The following is a 16,137-nucleotide window of genomic DNA, read 5'->3' on the forward strand; positions in this document are numbered from 1 at the left end:
ACTGATCATAGGCCAGTCCAATTCATGGACCAGGAACCCCTCAACTGTGGTGACAGCTGCTAAGGTGGAGTGAAGCAAACCAGGCTTGTGGGGGGGGGGGGGGGGGGGTAAAGCTTCAGAGGTTTTTGACAAAAATTCCCCTGCTATCCCTACACTAGCCGCTAGGTGGCCCAAACTTATGTCACTAACTTCTGAGCACAAGAGCTATCTAACACCCGAAATTCGTGGCCATAGCTTGTTCAGAAGATGGAAAACACACCCGGAAGTTGCGCTGCAGTACCAAGGGAAGCCGCTAGGAGGCCCATTATCGAACTCCCCCTTCGTTTCCCAGACCCCTACCCACCCATCAAATACCAGCTGCATCCGTCGAAGTCTTCTCGAGTTATGCTGTCCGCGGACAAAAGTTTGAAAGTAAACCGGCGCCTGCACTTCCAAGAAAGCCGCTAGGGGGCCCAAACTCGCAGCAATCACTCCCTGCTTTAAGGGCTCCCTAACGCTCAAAAATCACGACCGCAGCATGTCCGGAACGCGAGATATCAAGCATGCAGGTCCTGCTGCAGTACCTTAGCAAGCCGCTAGGGGGCCCATTATCGAACTCCCCCTTCGTTTCCCAGACCCCTACCCACCCACCAAATACCAGCTGCATCCGTCGAAGTCCTCTCGAGTTATGCTGCTCACAAACGGGGAGAACCACACCACCAAACCGAAAACATAACCTTAGCCATTCTGGCAAAGGTAATAATCGAGGTGGACTTAGAAATTGAATTTGCATTTAAAAAAACTATTTGTTATGAAGTTTTTTCTGACCCATGTAGGGGACTGTCACTTCCCATGTGAACACGGCTGGTGCCTCGCTACGAACGACTGTGAATGTGATGAAGGCTATGAAGGCCTGCAGTGTCAACACGGTAATGTTTCCTTCATGATCTTCGGTCAAGCTGTATGTCCAGTGCATCTTTCGTATTACTAAGTTTTTACCTCAATTTAACTTGGTACAGAACCTCGGTTAATATAGTCAAAGATTTCTGAATAAATCGAGTGCCACGTATACCTGGTTTAGAATGTTTGTTACTTACGTGTTGCTGCTATGTCGTCAAAGGTTTGTAAACCGCCTATCGGTGGTGTGTATGACTCTACCTCTTGCTTAACATCATGCAAGATATAGAAATTTATGTGTAAATCAAATCGTGCTTGATTCTCGATAATCTATTCATACGCAGCATGGAAAGATGTGTGACAGTTTCAACTTATGAAAACATTATTGTTACCTTCGATGCTTGATTCATTTGCAGATGCCCGCTAATCACACATTGCTTTATCAATTTTGGGCAGATATTGACGAGTGCTGGTATGGATCAGACGAGTGTGACCATGAGAATGGCGGCTGCACCAACACAGAAGGGTCTTACAACTGTTTCTGTAATGACGGGCTGCATCTATTCAATGGAACAGAATGCCGCGGTAGGGTACACAGTCTGAACCATATATTATAGAATATGAAGACGACAATATTTCTGCTTCAAGAAGAAAGAAGAAACACTGTCGGCCTTTGGTCATGATCGTTATTCACTGTTTTTTTGTATTCTCCAAGCATAGGTTTAGGTCCTGAGGGCTAGGAGTGGCGGCGATTTTCAACGTTCATCTCTTTCGTTAAAAATCGCCGCCGCTCTCATGAGACATGTTGTGTGCAAGTGATGCCGTACCTGTCTTGACTTGACCTGAATGTCCAATATTTCATCATTTCTACTACAGAAACCCCTGACGTCGACGAGTGTGCGAGGGGCGATAGCGGCTGTGCGCAGAACTGCCACAACACGCACGGGTCGTACTTCTGTACCTGTGACGCAGGGTACGTCTTAGCTGCCGACGATCACGCCTGCACAGGTAAGAACTGGTTGTTATCTTGAAAGTTATTCAAGTTCGTGATAAGTTCGTGATCTGTGTTGGTAGAATTCATTCAGAATGAAATAAAACACAAGAATTTGGACTTACCTGAATTCAGTCACAGAAGCAGCGGATTGCCCACTCCTTGACTGGTGTTAATCAGTCGAAAACTTGTGATGGAAATTGCAGTCTAAACTTTGTTCAGAAGAACTGATTGTTATTGTGATATCTTTTTGTTTATTTATTTTTTATTTTATTCACATACATTTAACGAGCATGGGACAGAAAGCTCAGTAGTGAGCTTATAGACGTCTTCTGCTCATCTTCTTGTTTATGCAAGTGTTACATTCATGGTCGATCAGTCGTCACTGTTGCCTTTAAAATCTGCGTTGCTGTCTTTCAATTTATTTCCTGGCCGGGCAGACATATGTAGCCTAACAAAACAACACACGGAAATGCAGTCGATGACAATGATAATCGGGTAGTAATAGAATTCTAGCCACTGTTGCACCTTGATCTTGTGACGCATTACATCGAAGTTCAGTTACATTGATGAAAAGGATAGGAATGGTTGAATGTTAGAATTGTGAGGTGACTTTGAAAATTGTAGCATTTATCTCCATGTGCAGATATCAACGAATGCGCCACCAACAACGGTGGATGCGAACACTTTTGCGACAACGTTCCTGGCGGGCGAGACTGTAGCTGCAGGCGTAACTTCCGCCTTGTGGACGGGCGTATATGTCGAGGTAGGACACCAATTGACCTGACTTTATGAACGTCCGAATTTTTCGCTTCATCAGGTTACAATATTGCAAATGTGGATTTTTTTGTCTGAACATGTATAATCATTCATGCCACACAATAAAGTTCGACATATTTTAGACCAAGCAAACGTCGACAAAAACAAAATCTTTATCACCACCTTTGAAACGAACAAATCAGCTTCGAATTCCATTATGACAAAATAAATTCTTAGGCTTCCTTTGGAGGAACCTATGACTTGTTTACTCACTTTTAAGAGCAATATATGAAAACTTGAACTGATACTTTTCATGACAGATGACGACATGTATCCGTACGGAGAGGAAGCTGGTGAGGTTCCCCGTCGGTGGGACTTTTCAACCTGCAACGAGGAGACCTTGCCGCAAGAGGGCTTCCGGTTCTTCGGAAGGCGGCACCACGAGATACACGTAAGCTGAGATTCCTTGTTATGGCTTGCTTATGAATGATCCATATGAAATGCTGTAGACTACATTTGTACACGTAGACCTTGCACAAACCAAGCAATCCTGCGATGTAGCTTACTGCCTTCAGATACAGTAGAAGCCGTTTGATAGCACACCGTATTTGTCAGCGTGTTTCGTGCAATTACCCAGGTGGTGCAAAAATGTGAAGTCATCCAGCTGAATCGCACCGGTTTGGAATTTTGAAATGCCATGCAATTAACAAAAGTGTGTGGTAATCCGGTGTGCATTTATCTGGTTTCTACTGTATAATCACATAGACATAGAGAGGCACAGATTTCCATGATACAGAAGAAGCCAGATAAACGGACAACGGATTACCACACACTTCTGTTAATTGCACGGAATGTCAAAATCCCAAACGCTGGATAACGTCGCATTGTTGCACCACCCAGATAATTGCACGAAACACATTGGCAAACACAGTGTGCAATTAAACGGCTTCTACTGTACCTTAAAATGGGCAGTTTAAAGGATATCCTCTTCGTTTACAGATCTGTGACAACGGCATCGTCAGCTTTGACCGGATCAACCGCCCGCGGGACCCGGCATTGATACAGAACACCTTCGCCTTCCGCAAGACTGCCGTTCTTGCTCCTTTCCTGGCCAGGTCCGACGCTTCGCGTAAGTAATTACACATTATACTGTAAACATGATACAGCGAATACAAAATTTAACGTCTATGGTTTGATTACATTTAAAACAAAGTACACTCAATTAAAGTCAAACAAGCTCAGAAGAGTGTAGTAGTTTATTTATATTATGTTGTGTCATGTCAAAGTTTCTTGTAGACGAAAGATGAAAGTGTACATGTCATTTCCAACACTTAAGATTTAGACCTATCATAATTAGACTCCTTCCATGCAACAGAGATACATATTCAGTCAGAACTTCTCAAAACAATCGTCATGGAAATTCTTATCTCATCATCTCATCTATGCCTTATATCAGTCTAATTATTCGACCATTGGGGCACCACAGAGGATCTGGCAGCAAGTTTAGCCACCCCTCTCGGTTTTCTGTTATTCGTAGTATTTCACTTAGTTTCATACCTGGCCATTCTCTGACATCGTCCTCCCAATCTGTTGTCCATCCCCCTTTCTTCCTCCCTCTCCGGTTCCCTCTATGATATTTTTGGCTGGTCCATATGACCGTGACACGTGGTCGTACCACTTCACAGTTTTCTTTTCTGGAAAAGTACATAACAGACATTATCTTTCGGACCATGATGCCTGCGATTGATTGATTGACTGCTTGATTAATTGATTGTGCAGTGCTAGACACTCTTCCCGAGGATGAGAGGACGAAGATCTACTACAGCTTCTACGAGAGAGGCGACGGGAACCCCGCAACGGACGAGGTGCTACAGAAGGCACGGGACGACGGGAGATCAACCCCTGGGTACTATTCTCCAGGTAAGCAACAATCATCATGATGTACTGTAAACAATGTTCGTGACCGAGTGCATGGTAACTAAAATTACACATTTTACATGTAAGGGCACTCAAAGACGCGTAAAGGGTGGAAAATACTCGTAATGGGCCACACATGCATGTTGTGTAGACCAATATCTGATTGAGCTTCCAGAGAGGCAAGAGACTTGAATGACCATTGTGTACAAAATCTAAATCTGACATATATATCAACGGTCTTTCAATGACCGTCCAACTATATCAAACGTCTTTCAATGACATATGAATAATCTTTAAGGTCTTCAAAAGATGATAATAATAGTAATATCTCATAATCTCGATGGCCAGTGATTTTTAGTTGTTCATTTGTTGCCTGGGCGTCCTGAGAAAATGGGGTTTATTATTTCATGTTAAAGTAGACAAAACCATGATGTTAAATCTGATTTTTCTTTTCTTTTCATAGCCTATGATCCAGTGTGGGCGTTTGTAGTGACATGGACGAGGGTTCCCCCAGACTGCAGCATGTATGGCGGCGGAGTGTGTCCGCTACCACACGACCAGCTCCCGGTAAGCTCTAGCTCATGTTCAGTACTGTGCGACGGAGTCACTTTTATCTGTATCAGATTCTGCACCTGTATCTGTATGGCCAGTAAAGCCGCCGGCCCTTTGACATGGAGTATCAGATTCTGTGTCTTTTTAGTCGATATAGGCACCCTTCGGCGTGGCACACAAGCTTATGTGCTTCTCAAGGACGCGTCGCGGCAGCAGCTTGTTGTATTACACTGGACTTTCACACTTAAACCTTTGTACAATCTCGCTGTAAGCGTTGTTTAAACTATCAAGTGGTGATGCCCATACTGTACTTGGTGGCAACGAATACCATCATTGCCCTACAGGTTGACAGGTTTTCGGACTCAAGTACTTAGTACTCAAGAACTTGAATATATGGTTTTATTATTTTCAGGTGAATGATTTTCAACTGGCCATATCGACCAACGGGACCCACTCCTACGCTACGTTCGTTTATCCCACAATGAAACAAGAGTGGGTCAGTACGGGTAAGAAGTTTATCCCTTTATATGTACACTATTGTAGTTGTCTGTAATATATAGAAACGATATTTTGTGTCATTAAACAGTTGCTCAAAGTAATGAAACTAAATACTAGTACTTCCTATTACATCAAGTCATCAATCATAGATAGGGAACATGGTCTTGATTTCTGCCATTGAACTTAAACACAACTAAGCATATGTGTGCACTTTTCAATTGTACAATGCCATTTATACAAAACCTCAATATCAAGCCTTCACTATACTATCATTAAAACTGGGCAATGTACCTTACTTCCAGACGAAGCACGGGACGGCGGTCGTCGGAAATGCCCAAAAGCTGACGGGACAGTTGCTGTTGGAGGCTACAGTGCCGGTGACGGGACGGGTCCCTATCCTTACACCCCTGCCACCAACGCCAGTCTGGTGTTCAGAAATAGGGACTTCTCCGGGAAGGATTGTGTCGGACGGAGATTTCCCAGACCGACACAGGTGTCGATGAGGAATTTGTGGTATAATAACGGCGGTAAGTTACAGTCATTTTGACATCATTCTGATTCGGAGTTAAAGTGTAACATCTAACGCAAATGATTGTGTGTTGGAAATTACATTTGAACTCTGATCCACAGAATATTTTTTTACCCACACAGACGAACATCATAAATACTGCATTGTGTACGCTTTGTTGAAGATTTTGATGTATAATAAGTGAATCATTTGACTCGATTTTCGTGTTTTCGTCGATAAGTTTCGTTATCCAAGTACATGTGAGGCAAGCTAGAGTTCATATGTGTCGTGGTGCACCATGTTTGCCCAAAGAGCAAATACTAAGGATGGCCGTCAAAGGAATGTTTTATCATATCTCTGTCACTAGCACTGAGTTCTTGTTTCAGGCAGCTATGTCATAAAAAGAAAGGCTGCCTCATTTCTGCCAAGCTGGTGTGTTTCATCGAAAGGCGGCAAAGCCAGTCGTAAGAGACTTGCACGGCCGCGGACAACACACCAACGTTCACTCTTATGTGAAGAACTGTAGTTATGTAGATGCCATACTTTGTACCCCGTACAATTGTTGTGCAATAAAACTATATATGTGTTCTTGTTTTACTGTGTGTGTCCAAGGATGCTACTCTAGTTCTACATATTGTAATTAGGGTTTTAATCACTTAATCTAAATCTCATCATATTTTGTCTGACCCTCACCTATTCCCTCATGACCCAGATGAAAAGCGGTCTGCATGCCGATCAGAACCTTTAGTGAATAAACAAAGCTTTAGAAAATTCCGATATAAGTTAACTGTTTTATTTTTCCTGCAGGAAACTGGAAGTTTGCCCTGCAGCCCCAGGAGGAAACGGCTGTCCCAGAGTCATCAGTGCCGGAGTGCTCTAGATGGATAAGGCAACAGGTTGTAGAGGATCCCACCCAGCTGCTGGGCTACAGCGCCTTACCTCCGGTCTTCTCCTGTCCGTGCTCTGCCGAGCAGGCGTTCTTTGATCCAACGTAAGTAAAAACCTACAGGATGATATCTTAAACCTTTTTTGGCTGCTCTGTGCACCCTTCCTGGGTTCGTATGGTCAGTTTATACATCACTATCGTATTATCATCGTGGTGGAAGAAACTCCACCTTTTGACTTGCTTCACTTCGAGCGAGCTGGTCTTTGCCATGTGGGGCCCATGTATTTGACACTATTGTCCCTCCATTTTGTGCTTGGTCACTCTTGTTGTCTTTTCCAATACACCCAAATACATACACATTTTGTGCTCAGAATGCATGTCTCATTGATTACAAGCTGCTCCAAAATAGCAGTCCTTTCAACCAATAGCCAATGTCGAACAGGTTAATTTCCGTGTTAGATAATGGTAGTTTTTATCAGTCCAGTTTTTGTACACAACTAAGTCTTTAACCTTAACCATCCGCATGACCATGCTAACTAGTACTAGTTCTACTTCGCCCTACTAAGTGTGCTACTGCAGAGTGTTGATGATGCTGCATCATTTAATGATATTTCATTGGCGCATCCTAATGGCCTTTTTGTCTCTATTACAATTGTATTTTGTGCACAGGTACACCGTCCAAAGCTCTCAGTTCAGCCAGTCTAGGTTTTGCGCAAGAAGTAGGCGCCGAGTCCACACGCTGGTCGGCTCGGAGAGGCTCATCATGTCCAGGACCTGCTGCTACTCCACTGCGTACTGGTGGCGGGAATCAGCTCGCGGGCGAAACTGGAGGAGAACCCGGAACAGGATCGGCGGTGGAACTCTCTTGACCGGGCACGCGGGGGGCCATCTTGTTATTGTGAGTGGCTTATTTTGTGTTTCGTGATGTATAAAAAGTGATTCTACGAATTGGTCAATATTCAACTCCATTCACCACAATTTATTTACTTCACCGAGGTTATGTTTGGTGTAGTGTTTGTGTGTATGTGTGTTGATGAACAGCATAACTCGTGAAATCCAAGGTGGATTATCTTAATAGTTGGTATATGGGTAGGTTTTGATAAGACCTCGAAAAATTGCTCCTGGGTATCCTAGCAGCTTGTTACGTGTAAACGGTGAACCTTCCGTGTTTTGTCTAACAATATAACAGCAGCCGCTCTGCTGCTTTCAATAAGGGCGATATGAACTGTCTCCTTATCGTATGGTGAGGGACTGGTCACGACTGTATTTCTGTCTTACCTTTACAGAACGATCAGGTAGCTGACGAGGCCGCCTACCAGAGCTGCTGTGTGGGTGCCTCCGGCCTGAGGAGTGGGTGGTACTGTCAGAGGTTCCAAACGCTTCGACCCTTGTCTGCTCCGTCAGCGCCCGGCTGCAGACATTATCCTGTCAACATTGGTGAGCACATCTTCTTATCGGTGCATTTTTGTGACAAGCGTATCATTTAATCTGTTGTCATTTTTGCATAAATGATGCAAATCAGTTCCTACTTTGCATATTAGTCACTGTTTATTTTCCACCTACCACACGTTTCATGTGCTACATGAAGTCCATTTATGAAAAACAATATAACTATACAATTTTCTAATCTATTATGCAAATTAGGTCCTCATTTGCACAGCATGTGTATCATTATGAACATCTTTGTCTAGGCTACTTTTTTGCCTGAAATTATGGAAATCGGTCGTTCCTTTCTTCAGTTATCCTTTTTGGAAGATCTTGACAAAAATATCCATTCAGTTCCAAAATTAAACGTTAAAGGGGATTATACCTGCCCCACCTTGTCCTGTAAAAAAGGGTTTCCACTTTGTTTGTCAGGATGGACGTGGTTCCGCTGGGATCCACATTTCACTACGATGGACGGTGTCAGCTACACCTTCAACGGGCTCGGAGAATACGTCATCGTTGATGTGGACAACGGGCTGTACCAGGTGCAGGGTCGGACAGCTCTTGCACAAGGTTCGTAGATTTCTCTTATCCTACTTGTTGATAAATGCTGCAACAGTCAAGTTAGTCCGTAGGACATAGTTATACCGTGATTATTTCTGCAATCAGATAGTTTGTCATAACATTAGAACAAAAGTGTTTCTACCTTTAAGAAAACATTTCACATCTATATTACAGTTATACCTGATTTTTTATTGCGTTGCAGGAAGCAGTCATGCAACGGTCATCTCTGCAGTTGCCATAAACGAGAGAGGAAAGCTCCCCATCCAGACAAACATAGTAGGCAACTCAAGCCTGGATCTCTATATAAACGGAAGCATGGCAGACACCTCAGTTTTTGAAAGCAATGATGAGATAGAGGTTGGGGACAATGCCATTATCCTCAAACCCAGCAATGACTCCATCCTTGTCGTCTTCGTCAGCGGGATGACTGTCAAAGTTTCCGCCAAGAAGGTAAGAAATACTCACATAAAAGTCTTATTGAAGTCTTATCAAAATTGCATAAACTGTCGATCCATTGTTGCATTGGACCTCTCTCTCTCTCTCTCTCTGTTTTTGTGTACGATTCCATGCACCGTTGTCAATACAACGTTGCCCTATATCCCCAGTACTGCTATTTGTGTCTGTTATTGGAAGTCAATATGCATAAGGGAGTGAGGTATGCCATATCTGATTGCAATGTTGCTATTCCGACCCAGGGAATGTTAGCAGTGGAGTTTTCAGCACCTCCTGAGTTCCGAGGAAAGGTCCGAGGCCTACTGGGGAGGTGGGACGGAGACTCGACTAACGACTTCGAGGCCTTCAACGGCACAGTGTTTCCCGCTGATTCTACGGAACGAGAGCTGTACGGTTTTGGAAACTCATGTAAGTTCTGATATTCCTTATAGGACGAATACGAATCTTATTCGTATAGGGTGTTCTCGAAGCAGAGGGAACGGTCGGGGGATGGTAGTGGTCTCGATTTCTTAAGATGCCTCTCAAGAAGTCACGGCTAGGCTACCCCCCCCACACACACACACAGTATCCCCTCCTTGAAGGTTACGTTTGAGGTTTCAGAAAGAATCAAGACAATGATTGACCTTCAAGGTCCAGGGCAAATAACATTCTAAAAAAAGATGATGGTTAAAAGATGTCTCCATTAAAAAAAAAACACACACGAAAATAAAGAACATTGCAGCATTATTACACAGACTGACTTATAAAAATATTAGCTACTTTATTCAAAAGTTATGAAGGTTATGACTGACATTCTTTTTTTTCTATATCCAGGGCAAGTAACCGCAGAAGATGGACCCAAGAAGTCCTTATTCTTCTACAAGGACGGGGAAGACGTGAACACTTTCACTGCCCAAGACTACGAGCCGAAGTACACAGACGAGATCGTCTTCAGCGACCCGGAATTGGAGACAAGGGCGCGCGAGATCTGCGGTAACGATACGGAGTGCCTGTTCGATGTCAGCCAGACGGGAGACATAGAGGTTGCAGTCATCACTGTCGAAGGGAAGGAGGAATTTGCGAGTCAGACGACTGCTCGAGGTAATGCCATTTGCAATATCTGCGCCCACACATTGCTGTATATTTTCTGAACTCAGGAACTACTCTGATTTCTTGACACCTCTAGAAACAAAGACAACGCTTCAAAATGTGTTCCTTATTAACCCTCTCTCCAGTTTGACAAGATATACGTCGTGCTGCAAACATTTAGATAGAGCAATGGCAACGACTACTATAATTCTAAATGCTTACTCGGATGTAAATGTTATAGTAAAAACAGCACGTAAACCATCATACTAGTATGTATAGCAGTGTTTTACACTGAGAAGGGCCACTCCGGCTGAAGAAAACAGAAGCTAAGCAATCGCATGAATCTCAAAAATAGAAGTCCTTGGATGAAAGAAAAAGATTGACTTTCAATTCTAAAATGATCTTTTTGCTCCATCTCTAGACCGATTCCCCCCGACTGTAAGTGGACCGGATGCAGTCTACGCCACTGTTAACGAAACAGTGACAGTTCGCATCAACGCTTCTGATCCAAACAACGGGTCACTCGTGTTCAAGCTCGGGGAAGACACGCCCGCTACTGTAGATCTGACTGTTGAGGAAGACGTGGCAACGCTTACCTGGCAGGTTAGTACTGCAGTTCTGCTTCCAGTTATAAGTAAACATCTATAGATAGCTACATTATCCACATCCAATTACATAGCAGTAGGAAGGAAGTAATATCGACTTGACAATGAGTAGCCGAGTCAACAAGCACAATGTGGAGAAATTGATAACTACGCTATTAGATTCAACATAAAAGCCCATACAGTGACCATGGATGTTGCTCATTCGTAAAACTTTCAAGTTTCAATTTGGATCGTGAGGATGGTCAGAGTAAGCCAACTTTACGCACTTCCATATAGCACCAGATGAATACAAAACAGTAGTACATGTACCTACATTGTACTTTTACAATTATATCATCAGGTCACCTCTGACGCACCGTTCAACCTGCAAGTGGACGTGTTCGGCTCGGACAACACGACTGCGCAGTACTGGCCCGCCGTGTACATGTGCTCCTGTCTGCACGGGGGGAACTGTGACGGCAGCGGCGACCCCGATCCTGCATTAGCGGGGGGAGAGACCAAGTTAGTCACGTCACTGATTTCTGTAGTCTTCTGTTTTTCTGGGGACCTAACGAATTACTTGCATATCCTCCCACACAGTTGTCAATTCACAGTTGTCAATTTACAGGCGTTTGTGTGTGTGTGTGTGTGTGCGCGCGCGCGCGCGCGCGCGTACTTTTTTTTTATAACAACTGCTTTCAAGTGTATGGGGTCCTCTAAAACTTGCTACGTGCTCAAATTCTGAAATATTGCTTTAATGACTTTGAAAATTGTCATATCTATATGACTTTTCAAACTTTCTAGCAGAAGTTTTCCTTTCTGGGCAGTTTCATCAAGCGAATCTTAAAAATGCATGTGTGGTGTGATTTTCGAAAATGCTTTTTTGCTTACCTTCTTCAAATGACTTGTTTACCCCAGGTTTGTACAGAGATCCTGCACATGTGCACCCGGCTACACCGGAGACAGGTGTGAGGAGGACATCGACGCATGCCTGCTGAACTTTAACCCGTGCTTCCCCGGGGTGCAGTGTGAGGATGTCCCCGCGCCAGCCGGGGACGGGCCGGACGGCTTCACGTGTCGAGACTGCCCGAGTGGGTACACTGGGAACGGCTTCGACTGTGAAGGTGATCAGAAGGATAAGTTTGGACAAGTTTTTGATATCTGAAAAGTTGCCAAACAAGTTCACGATAAAGTCTAAATCTAATTATTATGCTACTTTGGCTCGACAACTTGTATGAAAGCGCTAAGACAGTATCAGCAAATCCTCTAGATTATATCATAAGTGTTGTTTACACATCTGGGTTCAGGATAAAAAAAGACAACGAAGCTACTGAAAAGTCTCAACCTTGATATCCAATGTTCAGTTTAAACCTGCAACAGTTGACACGCTCTTGTTAGGTTTAGTTTTTGTGACATCTCCCTTGATTTGAATACTGGAAAACATTGAAGGTATGAAGCTCATTACACTATTCAAATACCCCCCCCCCCCCACCCGCTTTGTCCAGACCTTGACGAGTGCGGGACATCAGAAGGAGACGTGTGTGATCACACCTGTGAGAACTACCCAGGAACCTTCATCTGCTCCTGCCATGAGGGATTCGAGCTCGCAGAGGACAACGTTTCATGCCAAGGTTGGAATCTAAAAAGTCTTCAAGAAACAACATTTACACTTAGCATACTGATGTGTGATATATAGGAGAGTGGAATCATTCCTCAGCTAACCGAAATTTATCGCATCGCAGTCAAACCTCAGTAAGAGTAACTAAGACATCTGAAGTTCCAGTTTAGAAATTGTATTCAGCCTGCCTGACCAGTTGCGTTAAACTTCTTCAGTGGCTAGAGGCTGAATGACATAAATTCATGACGTTTGCACTTCTATACCTTCTGAGATACTTATATGTGATACGTGTTACCTCCCCACTACCATATATTATATAAAGATACACACTTGCTGCCGGCTGTATTTAAAGGCATAAAAGGACCTAAGATTTGAGGCCACAAAAATTACTCAGACACCTGAAAGCGAAACCATTATCCACTTTTCATCTTGTTGCTCTACCCATTTTTCTGCTGCATTCCCATTTTCGGTGTTATGAAAACGTTTTTATCCCAAACTCGCAGATATAGACGAGTGTGCCCTGCAGCTGACCAACTGCAGTCAGCAGTGTGTGAACACCGCCGGATCCTTCACCTGTACCTGTCGGGACGGGTTTACACTGGCAGCTAACGGACAGGATTGTGAACGTGAGTGCTCAAGCTTCATAAGGCTATAAGATATGAGCATATTTATTAAGTAGTGCAAACTCCGCATCTGATATACAAGCAACTGATGCAATGTCAGACCATGCTAAGTACCTTGCAGTACACCATGATTTTTAGTGAGGTGCTCTCACTCGCACGCTCAAAATCAGTGAACGTTTTCTCCATGCTTTGTCGTGGTGGGCATACCTTATTTATTGAAGCAAAGGAAGCAGTTGAAAAGTAGTGAAAATAAGAAAAGGCAACAGAAGTCTAATGCACCAAACAAGTGCAGACAGAAGTGAACCTTTTAAGTGTCACTGAACAAATGCAGCTAACAGAAAACATGATCACAATATTCACGTAAAAAGGCATTTTTGTTGTACTCAGCTATCTCTTTTACATTTTGATGATGAGCTTACTTACACTGTTCGCAGCTGACAACCCGTGCAGTGCAGGAGACGACCCTGGATGTGACTCAGAGTTTGGCTGGTGCATCACGAACAGCCATGGTACAGCTGAGTGTGTCTGTAGGTCTGGATATGTGCTGTCCTCGGACAACAGAACATGCGAAGGTAGGTGGAGGTTACGCATGTGTAGTGGACACATATTTGTTGACATCACCTGTGTCAGCCATAGTGCTGAAACGCTGCTAGTGCGGTGGAGAAAGAGGAATGCGACGATTGTGGACGTGTATAACGAGATACTTCTAAGCTTGTACCATTTTTAAAGTACCCGAAGAAAGTATTCGAGGAGTTTGTTGGCTTACTGGAAGGTGAGTTCCATTCTGAGATGCTTGACAGGGACTTATGGAGAAATCTATGTCATCTCAAAGAGGATGAACTGGATCAACTTTTCTGATAAGTAAACGAAAAACACGTAATCCGGATGTTGCCTAACTATTCGTTCCCCATCATATAACGATGGATTGTATGGTGTTTGCAGATTATGATGAGTGTTCTGCTGGTGACCACCACTGCTCTCAGCTGTGTAACAACACCGCTGGAGGCTACAGCTGCTACTGTGGGGAGGGGTACTACCCTGATGAAGAGAAGAGCCATTTGTGCTGGGGTATGTAGGTACTACATATGACAATCATAGTCCTTATGCCATAAATGCCAATGCAATGCAGCTTAGATGGGTAATCACAGACGAAAAGCAATATATAAGCGGCAATAATAATGACATATACCTGGTATTTTACCTAATTCTCGAGCTTAATTGCAAAGTACTGAATATCATGATCAGCATCAGATAATGTTTCTTTGAGTGAACAGAATGCTCTACAGATCATCGAGCATGTTTCTGATCCAACCGTCCTTCTATGCATGTTAAACGACATTGAAGGGTCACGGTGCCTTAAGACTTCTACATGGCTTGATGTTATGCATCTATGTAATGTAGAAATGAAATATGTAAAGCCACATTTGTATACATTGCCTCAATCACATTGTAAAGTACACGTTTTCCATGCAAAACTACATGTTTCCCAACAGACATTGATGAATGCTTTGAGCTGACAGACAATTGTACAGAGCATGAGGTATGTGAGAACGACCCCGGTTCCTTCCACTGCAACTGTACCGACGACGCTGTGTTAGTAGGAGACATCTGTGTCCCTGGTAAGTGTTCCTTCACTAAACATTTCAAGGAGTTTTCCCGACTGTTTTAATCTTGTGTTCTTTGTAAAAAAAAAAAACCTAACCCGAGTGCTATCCTATTTCATTTACTAAGAGCGAGTGTGGGCGCCCCGGTAAACTAAACAGGATTGCAAGATGTTTGACATCTATGTAAGATAAAATGTACAAATAACGTGTTTCCTTGAGTGTTTTTATCAATAAGTACAGGGCCATGGCGTACAGCCACTTTTATACGTGTTGCAGATCATTATGGTTGCTCAAACATCTAACGATTCAAAGTCCACATCAAAGGACTGTAACATTTATCGGAATGCGTTAGCGAGCAAGTCATGTTTAAGAACACCAATAGCTAGGTCAGGATATACATGTACACATTCAATCACAGGAACTGTACGGCCATTCTAAACGTTTCAATCTTTGCACCTCCATGCAGTGACAACGACTCCAGCCATGACAACAATGACGACAACTCAGTCAACAACCGATCAGACCAGTACCACTCCGCTTCCTACCACCACCGCCGCTACTACTACTGCTACTACTCCTTTAGCTCATGATACTACTGAACCCACTGCACCACAGTCTTCCACAATGACTAGTACCCTGCATCTTTCTACCCCAAGTACCACTAACCCCCTAACCACTACCACAACTGTACCTACCACCTCTGTTCCAACCAACACACCCTGGCATACCACAAGTGCCACTAACGTCTTAACCAATACCACCACAACGCTGACAACCACCTCTAATCCAACTACCACCCCCAGGTCATCCCATCGAACATCTGCAGTCGCTAGCACTATGACTTCCACTACCACAAGCACCACTATACCTCCATCCACCAGTGCCACTACTGTATCCTCTACGTCAGCCACTGTACCCAGTTCTCCTCGCCAAACCACCAGTACCATGGTTCCTACAACCACTGCACATATTATTTCTCCTAAAACCACCAAAACCACTGATGCACAATTTTTCACCTCTGCTAAACCTGATACCAGCACCACTACCAGTACTGTTGTTCCTCCATCTACTTCAGAATCTCCATCTTCAAGTACTCGGACAATGTCCTTGCCTCAAACCACTAAAACCACAGAAGCCCAACAACCAACCACTGGAACTACCACAACTGTTACTCCATCAACATCTCCGCCTCTTAGCACTACCGCAAGTTC

General features: G+C 43.7%; 1 protein-coding gene across 1 annotated transcript in view; it reads left to right on the forward strand.

Annotated features, from left to right (window-relative positions):
- Positions 1-790: 790 nt before the first annotated feature.
- Positions 791-16,137, forward strand: part of LOC118423033 (mucin-like protein) — a 16,044-nt gene continuing 697 nt past the window's right edge. The window contains exons 1-26 of the mRNA XM_035830929.1: positions 791-908; positions 1,333-1,461; positions 1,753-1,884; positions 2,514-2,633; positions 2,947-3,077; positions 3,626-3,755; positions 4,406-4,546; positions 5,007-5,110; positions 5,508-5,601; positions 5,896-6,120; positions 6,909-7,092; positions 7,657-7,885; positions 8,274-8,424; positions 8,845-8,985; positions 9,179-9,426; positions 9,672-9,837; positions 10,243-10,509; positions 10,919-11,100; positions 11,443-11,603; positions 12,000-12,205; positions 12,587-12,712; positions 13,203-13,325; positions 13,757-13,894; positions 14,265-14,390; positions 14,816-14,941; positions 15,393-16,133. Coding sequence (XP_035686822.1) covers positions 791-908; positions 1,333-1,461; positions 1,753-1,884; positions 2,514-2,633; positions 2,947-3,077; positions 3,626-3,755; positions 4,406-4,546; positions 5,007-5,110; positions 5,508-5,601; positions 5,896-6,120; positions 6,909-7,092; positions 7,657-7,885; positions 8,274-8,424; positions 8,845-8,985; positions 9,179-9,426; positions 9,672-9,837; positions 10,243-10,509; positions 10,919-11,100; positions 11,443-11,603; positions 12,000-12,205; positions 12,587-12,712; positions 13,203-13,325; positions 13,757-13,894; positions 14,265-14,390; positions 14,816-14,941; positions 15,393-16,133 — 4,639 coding nt within the window. The remainder of the gene's footprint in view (positions 909-1,332; positions 1,462-1,752; positions 1,885-2,513; positions 2,634-2,946; positions 3,078-3,625; positions 3,756-4,405; positions 4,547-5,006; positions 5,111-5,507; positions 5,602-5,895; positions 6,121-6,908; positions 7,093-7,656; positions 7,886-8,273; positions 8,425-8,844; positions 8,986-9,178; positions 9,427-9,671; positions 9,838-10,242; positions 10,510-10,918; positions 11,101-11,442; positions 11,604-11,999; positions 12,206-12,586; positions 12,713-13,202; positions 13,326-13,756; positions 13,895-14,264; positions 14,391-14,815; positions 14,942-15,392; positions 16,134-16,137) is intronic.

Source organism: Branchiostoma floridae, chromosome 9 (assembly GCF_000003815.2).
Source record: "Branchiostoma floridae strain S238N-H82 chromosome 9, Bfl_VNyyK, whole genome shotgun sequence".
NCBI lineage: Eukaryota > Metazoa > Chordata > Leptocardii > Amphioxiformes > Branchiostomatidae > Branchiostoma > Branchiostoma floridae.